General features: G+C 39.6%; 1 protein-coding gene across 3 annotated transcripts in view; it reads left to right on the forward strand.

Moving 5' to 3' along the window:
• The first annotated feature begins 4,676 nt into the window (after nt 1-4,676).
• Nucleotides 4,677-27,886, forward strand: part of pax7 (paired box 7) — a 60,849-nt gene continuing 37,639 nt past the window's right edge. The window contains exons 1-5 of one of the 3 annotated variants that reach the window (XM_022748236.1): nt 4,677-4,761; nt 6,124-6,359; nt 7,323-7,467; nt 7,910-8,038; nt 27,247-27,446. In XM_022748236.1, the coding sequence (XP_022603957.1) occupies nt 4,677-4,761; nt 6,124-6,359; nt 7,323-7,467; nt 7,910-8,038; nt 27,247-27,446 (795 nt within the window). The remainder of the gene's footprint in view (nt 4,762-6,123; nt 6,360-7,322; nt 7,468-7,909; nt 8,039-27,246; nt 27,447-27,886) is intronic. The other 2 variants (XM_022748237.1, XM_022748238.1) reach the window with 2 other exon arrangements.

The following is a 27,886-nucleotide window of genomic DNA, read 5'->3' on the forward strand; positions in this document are numbered from 1 at the left end:
AGGCAAGGTTCACACGTAGGCTAACTTGTTCCAAATGAGTGTGAGGAATTCCTTCGTCCTTGCTCTCCTTATTAACCAAACATCACCTTGTCAGACCCTACATGCCTGTCCAGAGCCCCCTCCCTGTGCCACACATAATGAGATGAATATCTCATCAGCTTTCTTTAATTAAAGGTACAAGACAAAGTAAACTTTTCACCAGTATCCTCCTAAGAGAGCTTTTTATACGCTCTCGCTATCGTGATAAAATAATTCCCATAAGGAAGTGATTACACATTTGGATAATTCTCAGCAGATGTGAAAATGTCTCAACAAGTTAACAACACTGTGGTGGAAGTGCAGACTTTGTCACTGCTGAAGCGGTTTGCCGCAGCATCATAGAAACAGTCTCCAGAGCTTAGAGCCTGGCAGTGGAGCTAAACTGTGAATGGACATAGGATGATGGTAAAAATGGCCGATTGTTCAGTTTCTTTTATTTTTGGTTTTATGCACTGAGCAGCTTTCAGTTCATCATAGTGACCACTGTTTATTACACGGCGACAGATGTTTGCATGCAGTTCTTTCAACTTCAATAGAAAGGGAGGTCGGCCATCATGAGAGAGGAGCAGCTTATGATTCACGTATGGAGTGCTCACGCAGATAAAAGATTATTTCTAAAAACATCTGCCTTCTTGTCAACAAAGACAAAGCTTGCTTTCAGCATTAATATGTCCATGAAATGGGGAAAAAAGCTTCAGGAAACAACCAAATTAGATTTGTGAATTTCTTTTATTTTTACAGTGCAGGCCAGGAGGGACTGGAAAACAACGTATTTGTCTGAATGTTTTATTGTGTTTTGGGCTTAAACTAGCACTAATAGTACCCAAATACTAGTAGTATTTGGGTACTATTAGTTTTTACTATTAGTTATTCTTTTTTGATTTTATGGAGTTTATTCCTTGTATGTAGACAGTGCAGAACAGAGGTTTATCATCTCTGACTGGCATCTTTCAGAGTAAACTGGCTTTTGTAACATCTGCTGTATTGCAGATATGAAAAAAATGTATAATCTAAATAAATTCTGCACACCATTTACTAAAGACAAAGAGTGTTGTTTGCTTGGATCCAACACTCCACCCTCACCTACTGGAAGATAAAAGAACTGTTATGATTTAAATAAAAATAATGTTTATATGCACTTAATGCCTGTATTTCTCGCCTTTGTTCAGCTCAGGAAAAGATAAAGGATAAATTGGCAATGCCTCTCAACAAAGGTGTTTTCTCTCTTTTGTGCTTCTCAATGTGAACAGCGAAACATTGTGTATAGAGAGAATACATGTAGATAGGAGAGGGGTGTGTGTGTATGTGTGTGTGTGTGTGTGTGTGGGGGGGGGGGGGGGGGGGGGGGGGGGGTTCACCTACAAGCAAAAAAGAAACTTTGGTAATTGCCATAACACAAATAATGAGAGGCTATGTAGGAAAGTGTTTGAAGAGCGGCCCTGATCAAGATAAGATTGGAGACAGTATCACGAGAGAGAGGAAGTGTTTTTCTGTCTGCTGCAGCTGAGAGGAAACTTAAGTGACAGAGTTACTTACATGAGCCAGACGCTGAGCTGAACCCTGCAGAAACAACCAGGATAAATGCAGTTAGGGGTGTGACGAGGACGAGTGTGATTCAGATGCTAGTTTTGGTCGGATAGTACAGAAACATGATGCATTCATACATACATTAGGTCTGGAAAACTGTTGTTTGGAGCAGCACAAAGCTCACAGAAAGGTGCACAATGTGGGTTTTGTGCCCTTTCAAACATAAATCAACTGATAGTGAAGCAGTGGTCGCCCACTAGTGGACATGGTGCCACCATCTTTATGGCAACTTCTTATCCCAACAAAAAATAAATAAAAATAAAAACACAGGTCAAATACAGGCTTTTAAAGATCTAAATCAACTGTTTTGCTACAATGTTACACCCTTAGTTTTTTTGCTACCAAAGGACTAATTATACTTGATAGATTGGCAAATAAACTATGAAAACTCTTGATATAAAAGCTGTAATAACCTGTTTTTTTTTTTGTTGTTGTTGTTGTTGTTTTTTGACAGCACCTCTAATCCCTGGATTTCTGTAAATGTAACCAGGCATTGCCGTTTCTAAGCCAATCAAAACATCTTTGAATACATCATTAGTTCAAACAAAATGTCTTAGTGCAATTCAAGATCTGCAATAAATGTTGCCTTTGTTCAGCTTGTAGTGTTTCTTTCTGTGTCTGTGGCTGTTTTCATTCAGCCCTAAAGTAGTTCTTGTTGTCGGGTTGTTGTTCGGCGTGTTTTCTTCTCTTCTGTCCACCTCCTCCACGTCTGTCTGAAAAGGAACTTAAATAGCCTAAATTTAAAAATTGTAAAGTTTTAGAGTGGGGGAATTATATAGAGAATGGCCTGGTTAACTTTTTATTTGGATAAAAGTGTAACAGCAGAGTAGCTTGTAATAACAAAAACAAATCAGATACACAGTCCATACTGCAGAAGACATATTTGAGTCCCAAAGCATTGACTTATAGGTGAGAAATCACTATGTTATACATGTTTATGTTTGCAAAAAACATTACAACAAACTAAACAACATCACACTTAAAATTCATAATAATGTCAGTGATGCAAATTTCCCTGCACACTCTAAACTCTTTTCTTTTGGGTGTAATTATCAGCAGCTGCATAACAAATGAATACCAGGGTAATAATGTTTAGAATAACAGAGGCAAGACCTGGTGGTGGTGAACCAATGATATTTGCAAGGATATGGGATTATTAGCTTTATGTGCGTGTCTGTGTGATTCTAAAAATAAACAGATAAATAAATAAAAGAACATAATCTACCTGTTAGCATCAGAGAGAAACAGAAAGGTGGAGTATTTGTAGAAGAACGTGCTTTCCATAAGAGATATTTGCTATTGTTTGGATTTCACATGATTGATGCTTGACTTAATCCAGTGCTCTTTGCGCCTTCCCAGGAGGGTGAGGCGGTCTCTTTGTGCTTTTCTGTCCCATGTGAAGCAAACCAAAGCGGGAGAGTGAGGGTCATAGCTATTCGGCAGGGTACCAGATCCTTCCCACCGGCACATCTGCATGTGAAATCGCCATTTCACCCCTCCACACTCCCTAATTGTTGCTAAAATTATTTGTGAAATTGCCTTCCACCAGGAGTGTTTTCCACGGCAATTGTCACACAATTTTATATGCACGGTGGGCCTACAGAGTTGACACATGCACCTCTTCTTTTCTGCCATATGTGCTCTTTTTATTCGAGTTTAATAGTGGCGCATTATCTTTTTTTTTCTGAACAATTACCTTTAAGCAATTACTCTTGTGTGTTCTCCAGGGCAAGTCAACCTGTTGTCATCAATACCGGGTCGATCCGAATGTTGTAATTACCACAAAAAGCTATAGGAGCGATTTAGATGTTCATGCTGCGCACATTTACTTAATTGAAAGGTTAACAAGCCAAAAGCATCTTATAGCCCAACCTTCGCCAAGCAGACCTGCTTCAGCGCAGCTTCGTCCATTCAGACACAGCATCATAAATGCCTGACTCAATCATTTTGGGCCGTGATTTTTTTTTTTTTTTTTTTTTTTTTTTTTTTTTTATCCACATGAAGCGCTGCTTGTGCACCCGTTCGTGTACGGACGAGTAACTTTGGATACAGACGTTTCGACTCGTGAAATTGTATTGAAAACGTAATGATTTTGGTCAATGAATTCAGATATTTTTCCAAATATTATATTTTGATCGGAAACTAAATATGTGCCTGCAATAAACTATTTTTAATCAACTTTCAATAATGTTTTTTATGTTGTTTTTTCTTCTTTTTTTAATTTCTGGCTTTGCTATTGTTGCCATAATGCTGTGTTATTGTTGTTGTTGTTGTTGTTGTTTTTTTTTTTTTCGTTTTGTTATTTGAGAAAGAAAGAAAGAAAGAAAGAAAGAAAGAAAGGGAGCTATCATCATTTTAAAAGCATTGATATTCCACAGGTTTGATCAGCTGAGTATCATGGAGACAGACACATTTTGAAAAGACAGGATTCAGAATAACATTTAGATATAATAACATTTTGAACTGGGTTTGGTGTATGGGGTCTTATGAGGGAGGCAGCAGTGAATTAAAAGTGGAATGTGTGTCTCTGATTGGTCGGTCGGCTCCTGGCTAAACCCACTCTCTTTCATCCATAAAAGAAAGGCCAGGGAGCCTATGGGAGCGCTCGGCTGTCTCCTCCTACGACATGCACGAAAGTTGGCCACTTAAACTACTTCCAACCAGCCAGCAGACATTATACTGAACACAAACTACACCAAGGGAAAAGAATAACACTGCATTTTTCCAATTCAGACACACAACTTTCGGTGCAGCTCCTCCATTTTGCAGACTTCCCTGCTCAAAGGGTTTTTTTTTTTAATTTTATATGTCGCTATCTTTATTTTTAAAAAAATATTTTTGGCACATTCAACGCACCAGAGGAGAGCATCACTTTTATTTTCTCCCCGGTGGAAGAAGGGCTTGTCCAGTTTCTCCGCCTGGGATTGGGATTTGACAGCAAAGAGAGCCTCTTTTTGAACATTTCGAAGACGTCCCGGGCTTTGACTTGGACTTTGTGAGAGTAGCAGGTTTCAACAGTGTCCGGTTTGGTTTGTCTGAGTAGCTGTAGGATGGCTACTTTACCAGGAACAGTGCCTCGGATGGTGCGCCCTGCGCCAGGCCAGAACTACCCCCGAACCGGCTTCCCTCTGGAAGGTAAGAAAAAATCAAAACAATGACAGCGCGTGTTTGATGTTTGGACTTGTGCTGTGACAGAACTCATCAGGACTCCGCTCTGTCAGCTTGTAGCGTGATAGTCACACACAGTTTGTTACCGGCGACATGCTGGGAAATAAAACGGAGGGTGAACAATTGCGACCTCCAGTCAGTGTTGATTAAAGTTTACAACCCGAATGAATCAAAACTGAAGGATAGTTTCAGAAAAGCAGCGGTTGGAGCGTTGAGAATCAGCCCACAGCTTTTTTTTTCCTTTCTTTTTTAATAATGTGTTTTGTTTCACCTTGATAATCTTATTTAAGCATTCATGAGTTCAGTATGAATTTATTAGTAATTTATTTTAATTTGAGTCTTGACTCAGTCAGTAATTCCTGCTTATTATAGCTACAGTATCTACATGAAATATTTGTATTGATACCTATTTTATTTTCTAATGTATGTATTTATTTTTATGTTTTTAATGCTTTGACTTTCAAATTACATTTGAATTGCATTAATAATACAATGGCTAGAAATTATTGTATCTTAAATTATCCTCTATACAAAAAAATAAGCTAATCTAACAATAATTTACCTTTATAATAATTTAGATGACAGAATAATAAATCATTTTGTAGTACATTTTATGGAGCATTTTTACAAGTCCAACCTCGCTTGTTACACACACACACACACACACACACACACACACACACACACACACACACACACACGCACAAAAGTAATTTAATTGGTAATTTTTTTAAAACTCGTATGCCCATCACACTCAAGTATATGGGAACATATGGGCGGAAAAAAGATCACTTTGTATTTGCATGCATTTATGGAAACAGTTTTCCCATTACACCCAGTTCGTGCTCAAGTGCCCTGGACTGAAATGTACAAAAACCACGTAGCTCGCAAGTTACTCGAGCTCCGGGATTTGTTCAAGTGTCCTGCTGCTGGAAATGGCAATAATACACACAGCAAAGAGATGGCTCAAAGGATCACATCAATATTTGTACAGCATGACTAGGAATAATCAAGGTGGGAAGTGTCACCCTGTTTAGTGTCTCTTGAATGTGAAATTGGATCCTGAAGTGGCCTCGGATACATCCTGTCAGCCAGACTGATGCTGGATGAATTTGGCTCAACGCTCTCTTGAAAATGTAGAATATGATAATGTGCGTAAACTACGTCCCATAAATAGTCAGCAACATGGCAAAACATGCCGCTGATTGACACACCTCAGTCTAAATTGTAGCTTCATCTACTTAGAAATGAACATTTGAAAGCTTTGGAGCACATGATGTGTGGTTGTTTTGATTGTTTTTGAGACTTTTATTGTTTATTGTGGCGCAGTGTCCACCCCTCTGGGCCAGGGTAGGGTGAACCAGCTTGGCGGAGTGTTCATCAACGGGAGGCCCCTGCCAAATCACATCCGACACAAGATAGTGGAGATGGCCCACCACGGCATCCGACCCTGCGTAATCTCGCGACAACTGCGAGTTTCTCACGGTTGTGTCTCCAAGATCCTGTGCCGGTACCAAGAGACCGGCTCGATCCGTCCGGGGGCCATAGGAGGCAGCAAACCCAGGGTGAGTGGAAGTCCGTGACCGAGTCTTTGGGTCACAGGAGCGCGAGGATGGGCGTCATGTTGGGTGGTGCAGAGGGCATGACACCTGAGTGAGCCCAGATCTGATGTTACTGTGTTACCAAAGCCGCCTGATAGAGGGCAAAGATAAAGACAATAAAAATATGTTTGACTCACTCTGTTTAGAAGTCTCTGTATGTCTGAACAACAACAACGACAAGAATAATAATAATACTAATAATAGTAATAATAACAATAACAATAACAACAATAATAAAATAATAATAATAATAATAATAATAATAATAATGTGCTTTTTCGGCTATAACCAGTCTTTTGTCTCCTACAATTTTAGTTACATGTACACCTGTAACATCTTTTCTGTACTGGTCATAACAAACTTCAGAGCTGATGTTTTATTTTCCCCAAATATTTGCATAAATATCTAATATTTTACATTATTGATCAAAAGGAAAAGAAAGCATTTACCATAAAAAGTGAGAAGTCTGTTCTTATGATATTAATTTTTACATGGTGTTTATAGTTATTTGTTGAACAGTATCTAGAGCATTTAATTCTGAATAATGGTTATATTTTATCAATTTCCATTAAAGGATATTTGTTATTACATACATTATAGTACATGAGGGAACATAGTTTTTCACTGGTGTTAAATATTTAGTTTATAGTGCCGTTAAAACCTGTTAATAGTTGGCCTATTTCTTTGTCTTGTCTATGCAGTAAAGTCGCTGGCCTATAATACTGCCATTAAAATTATAGGCTACACAATATAACCTATAGTTTTGTATATTATTTATAGGCCCTATTTGTTTTCTATTGATATCTTGTAACTGGTGCATGTGTTCATTTAAAAATATATATTTCTCTCAATTAAAACTTTCCAAAATTTCCCTTTTCCGCCCCTTTTGTCTTTTTCCTTCCCATTCACACCATTTCAAACCTAAAGCAGGTGGCAACTCCTGACGTGGAGAAGCGGATCGAGGAGTACAAGAGAGAAAACCCGGGTATGTTCAGCTGGGAGATCCGGGATAAGCTGCTGAAGGACGGGGTGTGCGACAGAAGCACAGTTCCTTCAGGTGAGGCTTCATCTGGTAAGCTGCACTTTTTTTTTCCCTTATTACCAGCGAACACTGCAGCATCACCTCTGAATGAACATCACTTTGAATCCAACCTGTTTTAAGCCCCAGTTACTGATAATAAAATGTTTCAGTGTGGCAGGAAGCACACCTACAGCTGACTGACCCAGAAAAAACAGTCATCCTGTTGGGAAAATGTGCCTTTGGTCCTCACTAGTGAATTTATATTATTGTATTTTTAGTGTAATTTTGCTCCTTTTATTATAGACTTTTATTTGAAACATTTTCTCAACGCAGCTGGTTCATGTAAAACTTTACCTGTGCTATTTTTGTATGGTTTCCTTTTTTTATATATAAAAAGAAAAGAAAAAAAAGAAAAAAAATGTATGATAGGATTATTATGGTTCTTTTATGGGTTTTAGGGCTAATCACCCATTTACCTTTTTGTTGCCATTAGTGAGCTCCATCAGCCGCGTTTTGAGGGCCCGATTTGGCAAAAAAGATGACGAGGATGACTGTGATAAGAAGGATGAAGATGGAGAAAAGAAAACAAAGCATAGCATCGATGGCATCCTCGGTGATAAATGTAAGTTAACAGCAGAAAGTATATGGCCCTTTTGTATATGTCTGAAGTAATAAATTATTATTATGATTATTACAATAATTATTATTATTATTATTATTACTAGTCAGAGTAAATTGCAGCCTTGTAAGCAGGAAGCAAGTGTTTTAAACAGACTTCCTACTCTACGTCCTCTTGGGAAATTGTCCCACATCCGAGCTGCAGCTAAACAGAGAATTTATTCCTGCTTTTAACTCCGAGCCAGCAGTTGTTCATTTACTCAATTATTTATGAGAGCCTTGGCAGAAGGTATTTAACTGCAGAAAATTAATTTGTGTAGCGAATTCCTCCTCATTCATTCACTCATTTAACGACCTCTAAACGACAGCTGACAGTTGACCCATTTCACAATCGATGTCAGTTCACTGACATTTCACCACTTGTCAGTTAAAGAGGAAATCAATGTTCATATTATTATTTGCTCTATTAGTAATGCTGCGAGGAGGGAAAAATAAAGCTTTGATGCAGGTATTCGCTGTCAGTATTTGTCAATAGAATTTACAAGCTTTTAATAGCCTTAAAAATGCATTGGTATATCATGTGGGTTTCATATTTCTGTGGCATATTGTATAGGCTATATTTAAATATAACCGTAATATAACACCATCACTTGCAATTAGACGCTAAATTAGAAAATGTGAAGGTTTTCTTGATACTTGAAGTTCTTTGACATGAGTAGAAGTGGAGTTGTTTGACATTTTACAAGACAAACTCTTGATTTTATTGTCATATTTTATTAAGTTTAGAGTTTTACTGGTTTTCTTGGTCATGGGGAGTGAAAATGCGCATCCTCCCAACGATATAATGGTTGGCCCTTTTGATGATCAAACATGTGTGAATGGGGTTTAGATAAGAGTTTAGAAAAGACACCCCCCCATCCTCCTCCTCCTTCCCCCTTTTTTTTCCTAAAAAAAAGACACTGCCAAAGATTTTTCAAACTTGAAGATGGACTTCACGAGCAAAACCTCCCCTCTATTGACGCTTTTCTAAAGTGAAGAGTCCGAGGTACAAAAGCAAATCCTGGAAAGCAGGGCAGCGAAAAGGAGAGTATGGGCCCGTCCATTCTCATTCAAACATCGGGTAAAAGAGAGAGAAAACTTTGGACAAAGGGCAAGGAGAGACATAAAAGGAGATGAATTATTCAGTACGCCCCGCTGGTAGATAGTTTTGTAATTTTATATAATAGCGTTGGAAAAGAATCAGTTGATAGCGTGAAAACGGTCTCTTTTTTTCTGTCACACCACGCATTAATGTTACGAGAAAAATGTCACCATTTTGTTGCAAATATCTCCAGTGTTCATATAGATGGATTGTGAATCCTTCTGGCTGCAAATGACCAGCATTTTTTGGAGAGTCTGTCCATTACCCACAGCTCGCGCTGCATGAGGACACGTTTGCTGGATAATGTGCTAGTTTGACTTTTAGAGTGTTAACTACGTTACCAATGCATTATTATTGACTTTCTACTGTTGGTTCAAAATATCCACATAATGTTCTTGCTTCTGTTTTTTTTTTTCTTAGCGCTGCTTATGTTTTAAATTGGGACTGAATTACGTTGCTATAAAAAGAGACGCACCCCTCTGCGTAATGCAGTTTAGACTACCGGCATCCGGATGGCATTTAATAATGTTAATACTTATTAGAGTAAGCACTGGAAACGATGGTTGCTGAATAGGTGGCTGTGTTCGTGCCGGGTGTAATAGCTCGCAGGCATGGTAAGAAATGTATTTATCCCCAATCAGCCCCTCACTCTCCGAGTTTGAAGCACAGCCCTTATGTGGAGAGGGGTTTTAAAGCAGATTAAATAGAGCCTTTTATTTCTTTTCACTTTCATCTCAGAGCGGAGCTCACAGTGGCTCGCCCTGGGCACAAAATTCATGAGATTTTTTTTTTCGTTTACTTATCCAGATTTTAAGACTTTATTTATTTATCTATTTGTTTATTAGGTCTGTGTATTTGATTTGCTCAGAGGTTACATCACGGATTTATCCCAGCTCTAATCTAGCTTTATTGAACGTGTATTTAAACTGTTAACCATATTACAATATTTGTAAATTTTATTTTGCTGCATGGAGTCGACTGTTATTTCTCAGAAGGATGTAGGGGAAGGTAAACCAATCAAAACTCAGTTTTAATGTACCGACAATAGTTCCACTTTATGGGATTTTTTTCATTCTGATAACTATTTTTGCCGTCTGGTGATTACCAAGCGGAGATCCCGGTCCTCCCACCAATCTGTTTGCGCAGAAACAAGTTTCCCATCCATGGTGCCAAAGTTAGATTACGCGCAAGAAATGAGGGAAAGGTTGCACTACATCTGCGCAAACTTGGGCATCCTGTTTAGCGCCACACCGGTCAAAGAGAGACGAAAGAGAGAGAGAGAGAGAAAGATCAGCTGTCCGGCGTCCATCTGCCACACTGATGCATCCAATCTGACCGTCAGATGAGGTGGAGACAGGCGATGGACACTTCAGCAAATCGCGGGATTACCTGAGGTCCTCAATCTAATTAAACAGATGCCACGTGGGATTATATCCTAGCATCAGGGAGGGAAAGTGACAGACCGGCGGAGAGGTGTGAGGAAGTCAGACAACCTAAAGATCCAGGTTAGGAGGGAAGGGGGAGGAGGCTGCAGTTAATAGGCTATGAGATGCTACATTTGTAACCTAAACTTTGTTTCTAACATATTTGGAAAGCGTTATTGTCTCTAGATAATCTTTTCCACCCATTTCTGTCTCAGTCTGTGCTGTAAAATACCTGAAAAGATTTGTAAATTTACGTTATACATTAAGCAATTATGCAAAAATGACTTTTTTCAGATTTATGCTCCACTCACAGGTACACTCTTGTTTTTCTGCAGAAACAAAAAAAAACACAAAACGAATAATTTCTGCTATTATTAACGATAAACTAGGCCCCCAGTGATGAAAAGTGTGAAAAGCTGCCCCCTCCGTGATTTTCAACGTCACAAACACACATGCGGGCACTTACGCACGGACGCACACACTAACACACGCACACTTTCGTGCACACACACCCAGTCTCTAAGTGTATGGTAATATAATGTAGCTATATTTCGGGTCTAAAGCCGTGCTGAATGAGAAGGACAGGGGAATGAAGCGAGAGACCACTTCAAACAAATCCATCTGGAACAGTGTGTGAGAGAGATTCAGTGAAAGTATGGGGAAGTTATTTAGCTATTAATAACGTTTTTTCCTCAGGCATTGAGAGTGACTCCATCTGCACTTTCTCGCAGCTATTTGGCTGGGTGGAAATTGAGGGAGACCCAAATGTTGGGCAGAGATAACATACCCATCATAGCCCAGACCCTGCGCTGTGCTTCACTGCATTAAACTCGGATTAACCTCCCCTGTCCCCGCAGCCACTCAAGCCACATTTCACTGGAATTTACATCGGTAGGCCTACATTTTTTATAAAGGGGGCAGGAGCTGAAAGACAGGACATGATCGATAGTAAAATAAAATAAAATAGAATAAAATAAAATAAAATAATGAAAATGCTAATACGTTTCTAATAATTTGCTGGGCTTGTTGTATTTACAGTAGCTAAATTAATAAAATTGATAAAGCTGGCAAAATAATTTATAGTGCCTATTCAATATTGAAACAAAATTTAAATTTTCAGATTTTCTATTTTTTAATGCTCAATTTTTTTTCTTTTGTTAACAATCAACTAGCCTATATAGGCCTATGCAAATAAACAGTGTCAATCTAATGAGCTAATTTGGGGCATATTTATGTTTAAGAAAAGATAGTTATGGAGTCAAGTGAGTAAGTATGTCAGACTGCATTTTACAAGTCTTAGCTTTCATGACTTTCTGGACCTCTGGCTGTCCTAGCATCTCTGAATTTAAAGGACATTTTCTGTTGTATGTAGCCTATTTGGTACAGGTGATAGCTACCTGCCGTCTTCCTGTTATGGTTGTAATAAACACTGGCAGGTTGACATGTCTCTGAGATGATTTGTGATTATATTATAACCTTTAACAATCACTCAAGAATACCAAGAATTAATGACAAGACGTCAAATGTATAGATAGTGAGCACATTAACTCCATAGCTAGCTTAAATAGCAGGTAACTTAGTAGCGTACTTTGGTTGTGAAGTAAGGTGTTGCTTGGTAACAACCAACTACAACGGATTCTCAGTTAGTAGCCCATACAAGCCTATGCTTGAAATAGTGTGACAAATTTCGATTTTAGCTGAAGTAATAGACTAAAATTGTAGGTTTTGTTGACACAATTACCTCTAAATTGAAGATAAATTATAGACCTGTTAATTTTTTTCTCATTTTCTTAAGACGTCTACAGCACTGAGCAGGCTTAAGGTGAGAAATATCAAAAGAAAATGTTTACTTTATCGGCTATAAGCATTCCCACCAGACTATTTTGGAGACATTTTTATTCAATAGCTTAAATGTGTTTTCAGAAATAGTTAGCACATGTAGCTAGCTCAGCTTTGTTCTTATCATGTAAGGTGTTGCTTATGACTAACTGTCCTATTTTAACAGTCAACCAATAAGCCTAAAATGATGTGACGGATTTCAATATTAAGTAATGTGCTAAAAATGTAGTTTTTGTTGACACTTTTACCTCAGGATAGAAGTTAAATTACAGACATGTTCGTTTTTTTGTCATTTCATTCATTTTGATAGTGCCTCTAGAACACTGAGCTGGCTTAAGAAGAAAAATGTACCTTCTCTAAGTGTAAGTAAGCATTTTGAAGACATATTTTTCATTCAAAATATATGCTTTGGATTCAACAATAATGTTTTAGATTCAAAAATAATGTGTATAAGGTGCTATTTGCTGTTAATGACCTATCGCGATATTTGATGGCAAGAGCTACAACCAGTGTAACAAATTAGCCTATTGGTTCCAGCAAGGTAACATGAGCAAACCGTGCAACATAATAACATGAAACCCATTGCTTATGAGTAATGAGTAATGCATCAATTTTAAGGAGTGCAGTTTAAGCTTGTAGGCCTACCAAACCGGAGAGACATTTCAGTGTCAGGAGCTTTAAGTGTCGACAGCATTAGGCTAAGTAAAAAAAAAAAAAAAAAAAAATGGAGTAGGCTTAAATTCATTCTGTGCTGGCATTTGACTTTGATCACATCAGAAATATTCATGGAAGCACAAACACTGGCTCTGCCACCATTATCCAGGCTGACAGTGATACCTCTCAAGGCTGTCTATTAATTAAAGTGGCGCTTACCATGTGGGACGACTCCCTATCTGGGCACAAAAATGGTTTTTCCATCTCTTGTGGGGCTCTTGAAAAGGGGCAATCTTTCCTCTCCAGCTTCTTGTGGGAAATTTAAAAGTGTACAGAGGAAGACATGGGGATTTCTAGCTCATTTATAAAGACGAGTTTATAATCCTTTCCTGCTTAATAACTTAAAAGGATTCAATTTCTCCCCTCATTTATGGGGTTATGATCACACATTGTTAGACGCAGATAGTAGCATTTCAAGGTTAACATTTCCTGCTCGAAAATATCAGAATATAAGATGTAAGCCCATAGGTGCCATTTGTTTAGCCTGCAATTCTCCTCACAAATGCTGATAGGCCCATTTTAGATGTTGTTACTGTTAATGTGATAACAACGAAGAAGCCGAGGAAGACCAAGTTGATAAGATGCCTCCATGCCACCGAGCATTTAAAAATGATATGATATTTAATTATAGCATATAATTTAACCATCGAGAATTAAATTCAGTAGGCTTATGTAGACTCTGAGGATTGAATGTCTGGTTGGGGGTCTCAAACCATACGAGACAAATTAAAGAGGAAGTGTTGCCCTCCAGGTATCCTGTCACAACAGTAGGGTGCTTCAGCGCGTCTCCCATTTCTGTCTGTGTTTTATTCCGCCAATTTTCACTATGGGGCTCCGGGATCATGCGCTGTGCCTGCAGGGCTGAGGTCCAAAATAAATAGAAAATCTCAATTTTTCATCTTCTGTTTTTGCTCAAGTTCCCTCTCTCTCTCTCTCTCTCTCTCTCTCTCTCTCTCTCTCTCTCTCTCGCTCCCTCTCTCTCTCTCTGTCTCTCTCTCGCTCTCCCTCTCTCTCTTCCTCACACACACACATACACTCATACAGACACACACACTCACAGCCTTAACATCAGCATCACAAATTCATGTCAACAGGTGTGGGTATTAGTAACAAAGGATACTAATAGGCTGGCTGATTTGTTTTATTTGCTACACCATTTGTTCTTGGTGCAGTTTATCTCAAAAGGGGTTATTTTAAATAGCTAATATGTCTTTAAGAAGTCAGTTTTTCAATAATTTTGTAGCCTAGTTATGAAGAGGTAAATTCATTTCGTGCTATTACATGTAGGCTAATTTGGGTATTTCCTGTTTTGGTTTTTTTTTTGGTTGAAATTGGGTTTTGACAAATTTTGACTAATGCAATTTTAATGTTGACGGTTATTCTAGGAAATATTGCTCCTATATTAGACCTATTATTTTATTTATTTCCTTATTGTTCTTGTGGCAAATTTCATTAACAACTCTAAGTTCATACGCTGCAGACTCTGTTACAATATAAATACTTCGTCAGTCAATAGTCATTTTGTTTGAATTTTGTGCCATCAAATTTATTTGTGCTATTTTATTATTATTATTATTATTATTATTATTATTATTATTATTATTATGTTAGCGTGCTGTCAGCCTACCGACATGGCCTCAAACATTTACATTTCCACTTTAAGCGTTTAATGTAGGCCTATTGCCCAAATTACCAGCGCTTTGTTAGCGGTAATGTCTAATTGGCGGCAAGAAGATGAATGAGGCTGACAGGAATCAGCTGTCCAGAGATTCCCCTGTGAGTCTGACTCGGAAATCATAACCTGACCAGCTTTTCCTGCTCTAAAACCAGCTCGTTGAACTTGTCACATCTAATTAGGGTGTTAAAACGCACCGAGTGCATCGGTGGGAAACAGTAGGTGGTTAGTCCGGGGCAGCCAATGAGGCCTTTTTGGGTCAGATGGTGGAGGGGAAGGGTGTGTGTGTGTGTGTGTGTGTGTGTGTGTGTGTGTGTGTGTGTGTGTGGTGCGGGAGGGGTGGATGAGCAGCGTGGTTGGGTGGTGGTGTTGTTGTTGAATTGGACCGCTGCGGGCTTTTATTTCTACGCAGGCTTCTTTTTTTCCGCTATTACTTCAATTATGGCCATCCAGCAGGCTAAACAGGCCAGCCTGCATGGACTGTAGCCTTGTTTTAATTAGGTATGAAATTAATTAGAGCAGACATCTATTAAAGACTTTTAAGTTTGGCTAATTTTTTTCCACAGAGTTTAAAGGTATAACAGTGGATTAATGGCTTACAGCCAAAATTACATTTTATTGCATCCCGTCATTTCTGTGCTGCCTGTCTAACAGGTGTCAGGCAATCTCTGACTGAATTGAAAACTAACATTTTAATATAAATTTGTTCTATTTTTTCCTTCCAACAGTATTTTATTATTATTCAGAAATTCAAACTTTGAAATTTAAATCCAAACATTTTCATCACTTTTAACATGTCATACAATGTCAACAAAACAGCCTATTGTCAGTTTTATAGTGATGAGGGTCCAATTTCTGCTGCCCTGCTCTCATTCTGTCTCTATATACTATAAGTTTGTAAACATTTTTTTTAACTTATATTGTGCTGCTTGAGTCGCCTTTACCTTCTGTGCAAATGTGAAAATACAATTGTCTTCGATAGCCATTTTAAGAGGTCGCTTTCTCTTTTTATTGAATACTTTTTTTCTTGTATTAGTACAAAAAAGCCCTGTGATGTCTGACAGCCTACTCTCACCATTGTTAGATGAACAGCCACTAGAAAAGGACGAGAGAAAGAAGAGGGAGGAGAAAAGGCCCTTCTGTTATTTTCTGTCTTGAGACTTGCTGCATAGGCTATTCAGGCAAGTTGATGAACTCCTCCAAAAAGTTTATTAAGGGGCTGCAAAACAATAAGAACTAAAGCCTTTGGGTGCCTGGGCAGACAGTTTATAAACTAGCTGCTATTGTGCCTCAAAGGCAGATGCATGAATACTTTTCAATAGGGGCCTTCAAACTGACACGATCAGGCTGGACAGCAGCAGTTTTAAAGGGAGAGAGGGTGCTTCTGCAGCAGCTCAGAATTAATGTACATCTGCAAAGGAAGGGGGAGGAGGAGGAGGAGCTGGGCACTGTCTGTTATGGCCATGCTGGTTTTCCCTTGGGCTTTACACTATATGTGTGTTTAAATAAACCTGAAAGGAGATATATATAAATATGTGTTTGGGTCAATAAGCACTTTCTTACACAGTTCTCGGAAAAATTAGAATGTGGTCGTGCAGCATATAGGATCTGAGTGCGCTGTATTTTCATGTTTATTTATTCTCAAAGACCATAGGTTATTTTCAAGAGAGCTCGAGAAAGTCTGTCCTGTGAATCATCATGAAAGCAGATGGCTTAATGCGCTGCATCATATTTTTTTCTTTCTACTAATGCTATATTTTGAGTGTGGAAATTGCACAAGCTGTTATGTGCAGACTGTGACAATTGGTGTTTCCTGTTAATGCTGAATTTTAAACAAAAAGATTTCAAATGTTCCTAATCATTTATGCATCCAAAGCGAGGCAGAAATCTGTTGTATGCTTGTGGATTCACTGTTGATATATTTCTTTGGATGGAACACACTGGTTACGCGCACTCAAGAAGATACATTATTCCCCTCCTTTTCAGTAAACAATAGACTGTCACTCTTTATCCCTCTTCCCTCCTCTGTTCCTCCCTCTCCAGCTTTCTCTTTTAGTCCTCTCAGTCTCTGGCTCTGTGCCTCACAACATCAGAGGGAGTCCAGTGATTTGTGACCCCAGCAACCCACACTTAATCTCGCTAAAGAGGGGGAGCATCCAGTTTGCAGCTTGGCGGGCCCCAAATAGACCAAGCCTGCTCTGGCAGGTGTCAACATTAGCAAACAATTGGTCCCCAGTCCCATGCCCCGTACCCCAGTGCGACACTGAACCTAAACTATTTGAGGCGCGCTGAAAGAAACCACATAATAGGGAATGTGGAGGGGAGGAGAGGAGGGGGAGGACAAGGGAGAGATTACACTCTCAGACAGCTATTAGCAGGGATGAGGCTTTTCTAAACAAACACAAAAAAAGAGAAGACGATCAATACTGTGTTAGTTTACCAAGTGGAGTCATCATTGTGGCTTTGGAGTATTTATTTTCTGCTCCATTGTTTTTCTCGACTTCTCAAATGTCTGTGGGCTGCATCGGCAATCCAATTTAGTCTGGAGGGGGTCCCTGGGAGGCCTATTTCTTCTCCCGGGCAGTTGTGTGTTTGCGCTTGCGGTGGGCAGTTCATTCATAGATTTGGGGTTGTAATGAATCCTGATTGGTGAGTATTACCTTCAATAGTGGACAACGACTGGCCTGTCCAGGGGGAAAACAACACTCAGGGATGACAGAGCTCTGCAACCCTGTGGGATTTCAGTCCCTCTACTTCATTAGACAGGAGTGTCTTAGCAAAGAGAGCAAAGGAAATGGGAAGAGAATGGGTTGACATGTGGACCGTTGCTGCTCTCGAGTGGGTATGTGTCTTGACAAGAGGGCCAATGTTTTTTAAAGGCCATTTATTTATCTCTCACTGCTGATTCCTTGCCATGCCACGAGGAGAGACAAGTGTTCTCAGCGGGGGAGATTAGTTTCAAAGGTTTTAATGGAAAAACCTATAGTATTTGTTATCAGACAGAAATCTCATTTAATTGCTTCGAGATGTCCTCTTGCTGTCTTTCTGCTTGGCCTCTGAAAAAAAAAAAGAAGTTTAATTCAGGTAACATCTGCTGAAACAAACCTTGCTGCAGTTGTTCCGCGCACATCATTAGAGAAGCTGTCATCATTTTGCTGCAATAAACAAGCGTAAATAACTGACCTCACGACCTTTACAGACAATGGTGCCTGTTGTCAGAAAGCACCAATAACAATGTTAACAAGCAATAAACCGATTCCAAGCATTCATGGCATCACAGCATCACACGACATAGAAATTAAGCCCCACACACAGACTGATCAGATTGTGTACTTCTCCTGCTATTTTCCTCATGAAGACTGTAGGTTTTTGGCTTTGTCTCGACTAGGTGATTTGCCAAAGGGGACAGATAGTTTACAGAGTGATTTCAGCTGTAAGCAGTATTTAATTAACCATGTAATTTCATAAATTGTAGTCATTTTGCCTAATAAGTTATCCACCACACAACATTAATGTTGTTGCTGGCTCACAGATAATGTCAAATAAACAGTCCACCAGTAATTCTGCAGTACATTTAGGCAGGACATATGAGTCAGGAAACAAGCCTTTGCGCGTTGTTGCCTCTCTGATTTAAGCCAAAGAAAATTTGCAGAGAAATCAGTGGCGTCTTGTATTAATGGGTCAAACTGACTCAATGCTGTCTTTTTTTATTCTATGTTAAATTTGAAAGTTTGCTTTTCAATACTGTCAAAGTCAGTTTTTACAGGTGGCTTTTGCTGGTAGACTCACATTCGAATAGGGGTTGTATTAATTTTTTTATGTATTGTTGGAATTTTATTTATGATGCTGATCGATTATCATTTAATCTGTAAAAAGAGGTCAATTTACTATTAGTACCCAGTAGTACAAATATCTGTTTTAACTAAATGTTGTCTGCACGGCATTTACATTTTCTTATTGTTAAAGCTTTTTCTCCGTATTTTGAGGAATGTAGAAAAGACTGTATAGTCCAATTGAATTCCCTGCCTGTCTTGGGTAATCTGAGGAAATTTTAAGATGGACAGTCTAATAATGAGCAGGACTTTTGGCAGAAATAGATCTTTGTCTCGGTGATTAAGCCATTGTTATTCTGCCAAACAATAAAGCTGAAGGATCACAAAAATGAGTATAGAGTACATCAGGACATCTCAAGCTTTATTATGTCCATGTTAAATTGCGCAATGGATGAGCAGGTCAGAGCCACACAATTTATTGAAAGAAATGTAGTTTCCTCCAATTCGCCTTGCCAGCTAGGGTTGTCAAACTCTGACAGCTGGCACAGATCGGGACAGTGTGTTGCATTATGACCATCCACATGGTTACCATGGAGCTGCATTAGAAAAGACAAAAAGCATTTCTGGCTAATTTTATTACAATACAGGAATAGCCCACATAATGTGCAACAGTAATTACGTTTAGCACAGTGCGCCCGTGCTCTCCCTCAGTGATGAATGAGAGACACTGACCATGGTCTGCTAGTTTAAGAATCGCCATTAGCCTATGCTACTTAACGCCAGAACATTTCACATTTTATGCTCTTGATCTGCTTCGCCACTGAAATATTCATTTGTTTTAATTGTGCATGTTTTTTTCCGTAACCACAAAGACAATAAACATGTTCCCTAAGTGTTGCGAATCAGAAATGTGTTTTTTTCCCACCAAGTTAAAATGTGAAAGCAGTTGTCCAAACAGTGGGGTGGAGCTCCTGTCCTAGCCGACAAAATAACAACTTCAAATGTTGTCCCCTATTTTCAACTAATGGGCTTATTTCTGCATCGTCAGTCATTCTCTCCTTGGGGAATATGTAGTCTCAGTATAAAAAGCTTTGCTACTGTGCCACATTACAACCCCTCAATATGGAGGGATCTCAGAAATTAATGCCAAGCACTGTAATGCTTCACTGTGCCCAGAAAAAAAGCTCTTTACAGGAAATATTCATTTAATTTCCGAATATAAAAGGACTCTTTGGTAACAGTTTGTTTACTTACAATCCACTAAAAGTCAGCGGACCATAATACAGTGTAGTATAATAGTAATTTTGATAATACATTAAATGATTTCACACAGTACAAGGCGATCATTTTTCTGAGGTTTTAAAACTAAATATATAAACCTTACTTTTTACTGCCTCTTAATTAAACACCGGACATAATTTTTTCCTTTTTTTTTCTTATAGCTTTGTTCACATGAATCCTGAGTTTTCATTGAAGTTTCCATCATTCGTCACAACTCTTCTTTGCTTCCTAGTGTCCTCTATATCACTCAAACTTTTCCACAATATTTGCTGCCCAGCCTTGTCCAGAAAATTAGGAAACTTCCCTTGGGCACATAAAAATGTCCGCTGTGCATTCCTATACTGTGCCCAGTAATCTCTCTTTGGCTTTGTTGAGAAAATGATTTGTTCCTCCAGGAGACCTCGGCTCATAGCCCTGAGACATTACTGTTTGATTTCCTGCGTAGGTTTTTAGAGCTTTTTGCTGGGGGACCGGGGCTCTGGCTCCAGTGCCATTTGGCAGAGACCCCCATGGGCTTCTTTTTACTTTCTTGTGCTCTCTGTTAATTTCATTACTTTCGCTGTGACCTCAATTAGCAAAGACTGGAGCTCAGGCGGTGACATTCTGCTCTGCACAAGAAGAAGAAACCTGGTGTAAAGCTCAGTCTTAGCATCGAAGTGAGAGGTGGCAACAGTCTTCCTAACAAGGTTCACATTTTGTATCCTCTGAAGTCTTTATGGGTCCATGTGGCTCTGTTAGATCCTCTGTAATCTGGCTTTGTTCTAAAAACTGCCACAGTGGAAGAGAATAGGATGATGTAGCAAGTAAATCCATATATTCTTGTATGTATGTAAATGTAAGATTTTTTCATTATCTGAATGATGGACACTAACATGTTTGATATGTTAGAAGTGCATTTTTCATTATATCTACATTAAAAGAGGTCTTTTAAAACAATTATTTATATTTCAAAAGTAAAATAAAAACTTGAACAGTACTCCGGAGAAAAACAGTATTAGTCTCATGCAGAAAAAGAGTATGTGTTAAAGCCAAAAGCAACCAATCATATTGTCACTAAATTACAAGTTTTAGTCAGTAGTATATTAAAGAAAAAGAATCCCACCCTTCAAGCCCTTCACGCTTTCACACTCAGGCAGTGCAGAGGCATGGGGAGTCAATATGTCAGCGTTTATGGATGCCCTGCGGAGCTGCACAGGGCTGTCAGGCCCCTATTCATGCTCTAATGGCCCCCTGAGGAGCTCGTCTCTCCCGGCTGAAAAGGCCGGGAGGCCCAGTGGACGCCCTGTTGTTGAAGGTGAGCGTGCGCTCTCATGGACGCGCCGCGCCTTCATCCATATGACAAGAGCCATAAAAGAGCATCGCTCTCGCTGCTGCTCCCTCTCTGTCTCCTCTGCTTTCTCTTGCACTCCCCCCCTTCCTCTCTCTCCCACTTTCTCCCCACCTCAAACAGAGAAAAGGGGGCTAATTGTTTGTTGTGAGAGCCAAAGATTATAGAGCCTCCCATCTTTCTTCCTCCCTTGCAGTTTTTTTCCTCTTTTTCAAGCCCCCTACTCCTTTTCTAAAGAATGTGATTCTGTCCGAGAGACAAGGGAAGAAAAGTATTGGAATTTTCCTGAGGAATGTTGATGTAAAAGAGTCTTAAACTCTGACACTGCCAGTGAGAGGTTGTGTGTTTGGTAGCAAAAGGAAAGCGGCCCTTTCTAGCATTTTCATCAGGTAGTTGTTGAGTATGTTTGACGTTTGTAGCGGCTACAACTTATGTTGAAAAGTTTGCTTTTTTTAAAGCGTAATTGCAGAACAGGATGTGTGGAAATTTTAGCGCTCTTGTTCACTTCCCCTTTTCCTTCTCACTTGTCCCATCTCTGCGGATAAATTCTGGGACGAGTGCCCTTGGCCCTCAACCACCTGCTATAAACTGGTAATGACATGATAGGCATGAGACAAAGCTGAATCCCATGACATCTGTCCATAAAGGTGAGCTGAGAATGATTTTATTTTAGATAGGAGGATTTTTAATGTCCTTATGTATAGTTACACATCTCATCCAGATTCAATTTCAGCTAAATGTCAAATTACAGCCCAGAGAAGGTCACTGACAACCAGAGGAAATTGATTATGCATTTTGGCATGTTACCAAACCGAGTAAACAGTTAACTTGATTTTGCCACATATGCAGTCTTTTTTACAAATTGTTTGGTATGTTGGCCTAAGTATATCTAATATATAGAAATGCATCCCAACCTTGCTGAGACTCTGCTCACTTTGAGAGTTTTGTTTTTGTTTGTCGCTAGCAGGGAGATAACTACAGGAAAAGATTATTCATAGAGAATTTGTCTTTAAACCATTCTGGTTATCGCTCTCGTCTATCTTGTATTCACATAAGGTTCCTATCTCAGATACATCCTTCGGTAAATGCCTTGAATCACATGCCTCCTTTAACTTGGCAACCCCTTTGGGATGAACAGGCAAGTGCATGAAGCAGAGATGCCGCACCATTCTCAGAAAAATGCAAATTGGGAAGTTGTTAGTTATTTGATGTTGCTGCACGATCCCCCCCGCCCCCGAAACATCCCTCCACTCCAGTGTTGGTGGTTGAATTGCATGCAGTCCTGGGGACAGGCAGGGCTGTTTATATGCAGGCCTGGAGCAGCAAAGACAGCACAGAGACAGATGCATGTCAGAGATAGCAGATCCCATCTCAGGCAGATGCCTCTTATCACAGGCCTGTTTGCATAATTAGGCCTTTTGATATTCACCCCCTCTGACTGACAAAAAGTATAATTGCAGTATCAACTACGACAAAAGGTAGGCACAAAATAAACAAGTCAACATAAATAGGGAGAAAAGATGCGGTGTTATTTTTGTCCTGTGGGAAAAAAAGAGGGAGGAAAAAACACCATTTTTAACTAAATCTGCTGTCAGTCACAGTCAACTGGTGTGACTCGGTGCTCAGAGGCTGGTCCTGTGAATGCCTGCAAAACACAGAGCGTGAGGCCTGATTGTAATTATGCTGGAACTAATATGCTTTTCAAAATGAGCCATTATGAGCTAATGCTGCACTGCCAAAGCTCTGTCTGTTTTTGTCCCTCTGTCTTGGATAGTTTGCAAAGGTATGGCTGATATTGAGGCCATGGGTTATGATATCAGAGGCAGCTTGACTAGGATGAGTACCACTTTACTTTAAGCTAATACTGCTCACAGGTGAGATGAAGGATTAAAATACTTTACACCTGCACCACTGCAAAAGCAGGATTTGCAGGGTTTTTTTATTAAAGTTCCTCAAGAAAAAACATATACAATATTCATTTTTTACTTCATCTTTCACAAAATGTTGCTGAAGGTTTTTATTTTTTGCTTTTTTGTATTCTGTTTGTATTCCAAGCATATCTTGCTGTTTTTTGTTTGTTTTTTTGTGTGGTTTTTTTTTACAGCTTTGGTTTTATATTTTCAGAATAGAGCCTCCTTTTCATTGTTGTTATACTTAATTTTTTATATAAAGGTATCAACATAAGAAGGGATAACACAGTTTTCAGAGAATGAATACAACAGAATACAACAGTTTTCTTCATGCTGATGACAGTAATCGCTTACTTTAGGGCCCTACTTGTTGTTTTTCATTCAAAACTACCTCACAGTATTGGATGTCTGGATGTAGTGTTTTCAACAACCTGGTAGACATGAAGTTTATTGCTGTTGTTATGCACCATAAATCTGTAACCCTACAGATCACTTGGTTAATTGCCGGTATTGAATGGACAGCTGCCTGTTAAATCAGCATTACCTCAGCGTCTCGGGGGTAAACGTGAAGGACTGGAGGAGTCCGAAGGGTTGAAGGGAGAAGAGAAGGAGGGCTGGAGGAGAAGGTGGAAGGGGGGGGGAGTCGATATCGAGGAGGGGTTTGAGGAAACAGGGTGATGATGAGGATCCCATCTGCCTGTAGTCTGAGGAGTCTGTCTGCGAGGTCAGCAATGGAGCATCAGGGGAGAGAGCAGGCTTTAAACCTCAGAGTAACCTTCAAACTATTAACTAGCAGCTCAAGTCTTTCAAAAGTAAGAACGCTGCTTTATCTAAAAGGTCTGGTCAGAATTAAAACATCACTAAAGCAAAGTCAAACCAGGGTGAAAGGACGTCATGTGGATCTCCACATCTGTGGTGTTCATCTTCAGTGCAGAATCCCCCACGTTAATTTGTTAATCACTGCAAAATTTTACTTAAATTATAAAATAACACCTGAAACAGTACTCAATAGCGGAGAGACAGAATAATCACACTGGAGATTTGACAAAATAATGTACACTTAAAGCAGACTGAAAACCTTTGAGTCTTCAGCGAGTTGTTGATGTACACTATTCTCCCACAATGCAATGCACAAAGGAAATGGGGGAGGAAAAAGAAAGTTTATCACAGCTGGAAGACACTTAAAAAAAAATTTGCTTTGTCTTTGTAAGGCTTTATTGGAAGGTGAATTATAAAGTTGTAATTTGATTGGCGTCTGACTGCGTAAGCACTGCAAACCTGTATACTACAACAGTTACTTTATAGTTTATATAGTATACAGTTCGTATGTACCGTGCATTCAGGGCGAAACTGTTATCTTAGTTAGCAGAGATTAGCATCAGCCCTTGAAGGTGATCACCCTTTAAAACAGTTGCATTAAAGGTCAGTGATTTATCCTCTTCAATTCCTGTATTGAAGTCATCTCTTTCATAAGTCATGACATTCATTACAATTCAGGTTAAGGTAGTTTTTACTGAAACAATAGCTGGTGTTATCTTCAATCTTAATCAAGCACTTACCTAGACAAAGCAATGTGTAAACCTGCTTAATTCTTATTTATCATGGGCACAATTTTAAATCAATATCAGTGCAAAACCTCAGAGGGCCCCTGGAGGAGAGAACACGGCAGTAATCATGCCCACTGGATGGCACATAATTAGATTCTAATTGGATGATAACTAATGAGACAAGGCATGAGTGGGTTTATCAATATCCCATGAACCTTTGAATGGAAATTACAGCTGTCATATTATGCAAAGGCCCTAATCAGAGTGTACCTTTTTGTGCCGATCGGACCATTGAGGGACTGACCTCGACAGCCCTGCGGGGATTTTGTTTGCACATTTGCTTATTTTGTCCCTGATTGTTAACATTTGGAACATGAGTGAGAGGGAAAACAGCTGCCTGAAATTGTGGGGGTTTTTTTGTCCAGAAAACAGACTGAAAAGTGGTTGTTTTGCTGCTTGTGCGTACTGACATGTACTCAGACCTGTTTCTGCTGTCTATGGAGGGACTAGTCCTTTATTGTAACACTGCTATATATTAACCAGGAATCTGTCAGGCACTGTCTTACATGGCAGCCATGTGTTTTTAGATGTTTTCTATCTTCTACTCACCAAATGTAGTCAGCATATAGATGAGTTTTACATCCAACCCCATTCCCAGTTGGCCTCATGCAGCGTGTGCCATTTTCCATTTTCTCTCACTCATTACAGGCAGGGCTGTTGACCTTGTGCTTCTGGTTCATGTACAAGAGCAGATGTGTTGGCTCTGTGGGGCTTAATTGAGAGCAGCAGTACAAGCCATTGTCTGTTGAGGTTTATCAGTCATTAGCCTGATAGCATGCTAAATGTGACACAGATTGCCACAGCGGTTTACTTGCAAAATAAAGTCTGTGAAAGCACCTCAAACAAAGGAGAGGAAATGAAAATAATTTGAGGAGGAGAAGACTTCAGTGTCTTTCTCAGGGCCCCTTGAGTATGAAGCCGATTCTGGCCCCCACGTCTCCCTGTAGGACACAGAGGTGACTTTGGAAAGTGATCTGTACACTGCTGGGCTGGTCTCAAGTGTCGTCATGGCAAGTTACTGGGCAAATGGATATACGCATCCTCATGAAAACCAACAAAGGGATATGCGGTGTATGTACATATTCAACTTTGTATGTTCAAGGGTGTTCTGCAGCGGAGTGAGCTTGTGCTTCAAGAATCAATCTTTATTAAAAAGGATAAGACTGAAGAATTGATTTAATGAATGCGGCCTCATGTCCTGCGGCCACATGTAATCCACAGAGAATCATTGAGCATGAGCTCAGGGGGACAAAAAATGTTCGTAGAAGACTCATGGAGTGGCCTGTAATGATAGTCTCCATATAATCCCATAATTCCTTGTTTAATTAAACTCTGGAGCTGGCCTTGAGACTCCGCCAGCTCTGTTGCTCTTTTGTTCTCACAGTTGTTATTTGGAGGCTAGGTTTGAGTATTCTTTTGTCCACTTATGTTGAAAGATTTGACTGGAGTGAGCTTTAAACAGACATCAGAGCGGTAAAACAACGAATTAGACGGCAGGAACTCACTCAGGCGAGACATTCAGGTGAGCATTATAGTTTTCATTTGAGCTGAATAGCAAAGGGCCACTGTCAGAAGCAGAAATCTCTTCATACACCCTCTTCTTCAATATCTCCCTTTATTTTCCCTCTCCCACACTTTCTGGACTGTGCATGATGCAATCCAACTAGGCCTGGAGCAACACTGGCACATCACGCCGCCTTGTCAATGTCTCAATGAGGAAATTATGAAAATGTGAATTTTATGACATGAAATGAAAAGGGCCATGTAGTTTGAATAGACATGCAGAGGAGGTGAAAATGATGCAATTTTCTAAATTCAGTTATAACGGTAATGTGCAATGGTAATGCGTATTTGCTGTCAAAAATTTCCCTGTCGGCCTGGATTGTACAGCTTTGTGCTGTATCTATATTCCTCGAGCAAAAATTCAGCTTAGTTGAATGCCTAAAAAGTAATGTAAAATATGTTCTAATTCATTTAATGACAGCAGATGGAAACACATGGGACTGAATGGTTTCGGTGTGATATTGTGTTCTATTTTATACACTTTGGCTGCGCTGTGTATGAGCAGTGTGCCCTGGGCCAATGAGAGAGAAAAGCAGGGTGAGGAGCAGCAAGGTGGCCTGTGCAGATTAACCCCTCTACCCACGAACACCCCCACTCCCCCTCAGCCCTCTGCCTTCACAGCCTCTGGGGCCCCTTTCAGAGGCAGGATTGTGTATCAGGGCCTCTTCTATATTAAATAAATATCCACAGATTAAGATAATATTCTCCCAGTTGTATACTGAGAGAGGAGAAGCTGTCATTTGAATCCTCTATGTTGCCAGTCCCTCGCTCTTCAACAACAAAAGAGACTCCAAAATGCAGATAATGCTGTTAGAGCTAGTTTATGATCAGTTTCAGTTCACATTTGATGCTATTTTCTACAAACACCCCTCAGTTAATTCACACAAAAGACTCCTTAACTTGTTTTCATTCCATGATCACACACAGATGGCCCTCTGTCCCTTTCTTCTCACCTCAGGTAACCGCACAGATGATGGTTCAGATGTAGATTCGGAGCCTGACTTGCCCCTGAAGAGGAAGCAGAGGCGCAGTCGCACCACCTTCACTGCTGAGCAGCTGGAGGAGCTGGAGAAGGCTTTTGAAAGGACACATTACCCAGACATCTACACCAGAGAGGAGCTGGCTCAGAGGACAAAACTCACAGAGGCGAGAGTACAGGTCAGAAACACAGAAGAGTGCTAGGAAACACAGATGGATGAGTACACACATTGTTCTGTAACAGACCTGCATGAAAACACATTTTCTGACTTGCCTCTTGTGGGACCCTGCCAGGCAGAAAGTTTTTTCTTAGTTTGTTCATGTTTATAGATGAAAAATGAAAAATTAGGGACAAAGGGAGGATTTGATATTTAAAAATTAAAAAATTTAAATAGCAACATGGTTTTCCAGAGGCTGAACTTAATGCTCTGGAACATCTGAATATTCAGTTTTTATTGGAACTACTATAAGATCTGTGGAATATGTGGAGTAACTGGGACAGTGATCTAAAAAACCGCCAATACATTTTTTTTCCCTTCAATTTTGTAAACACCACTAACAAAATTACATTTACCTCCATAAATCTCAGAGTTGAATATCTCAGAATGCAGACAAAACTA

Source organism: Seriola dumerili, unplaced genomic scaffold (genome assembly GCF_002260705.1).
Source record: "Seriola dumerili isolate Sdu_G_001 unplaced genomic scaffold, Sdu_1.0 BDQW01000121.1, whole genome shotgun sequence".
In the NCBI taxonomy this organism is placed as follows: Eukaryota; Metazoa; Chordata; class Actinopteri; order Carangiformes; family Carangidae; genus Seriola; species Seriola dumerili.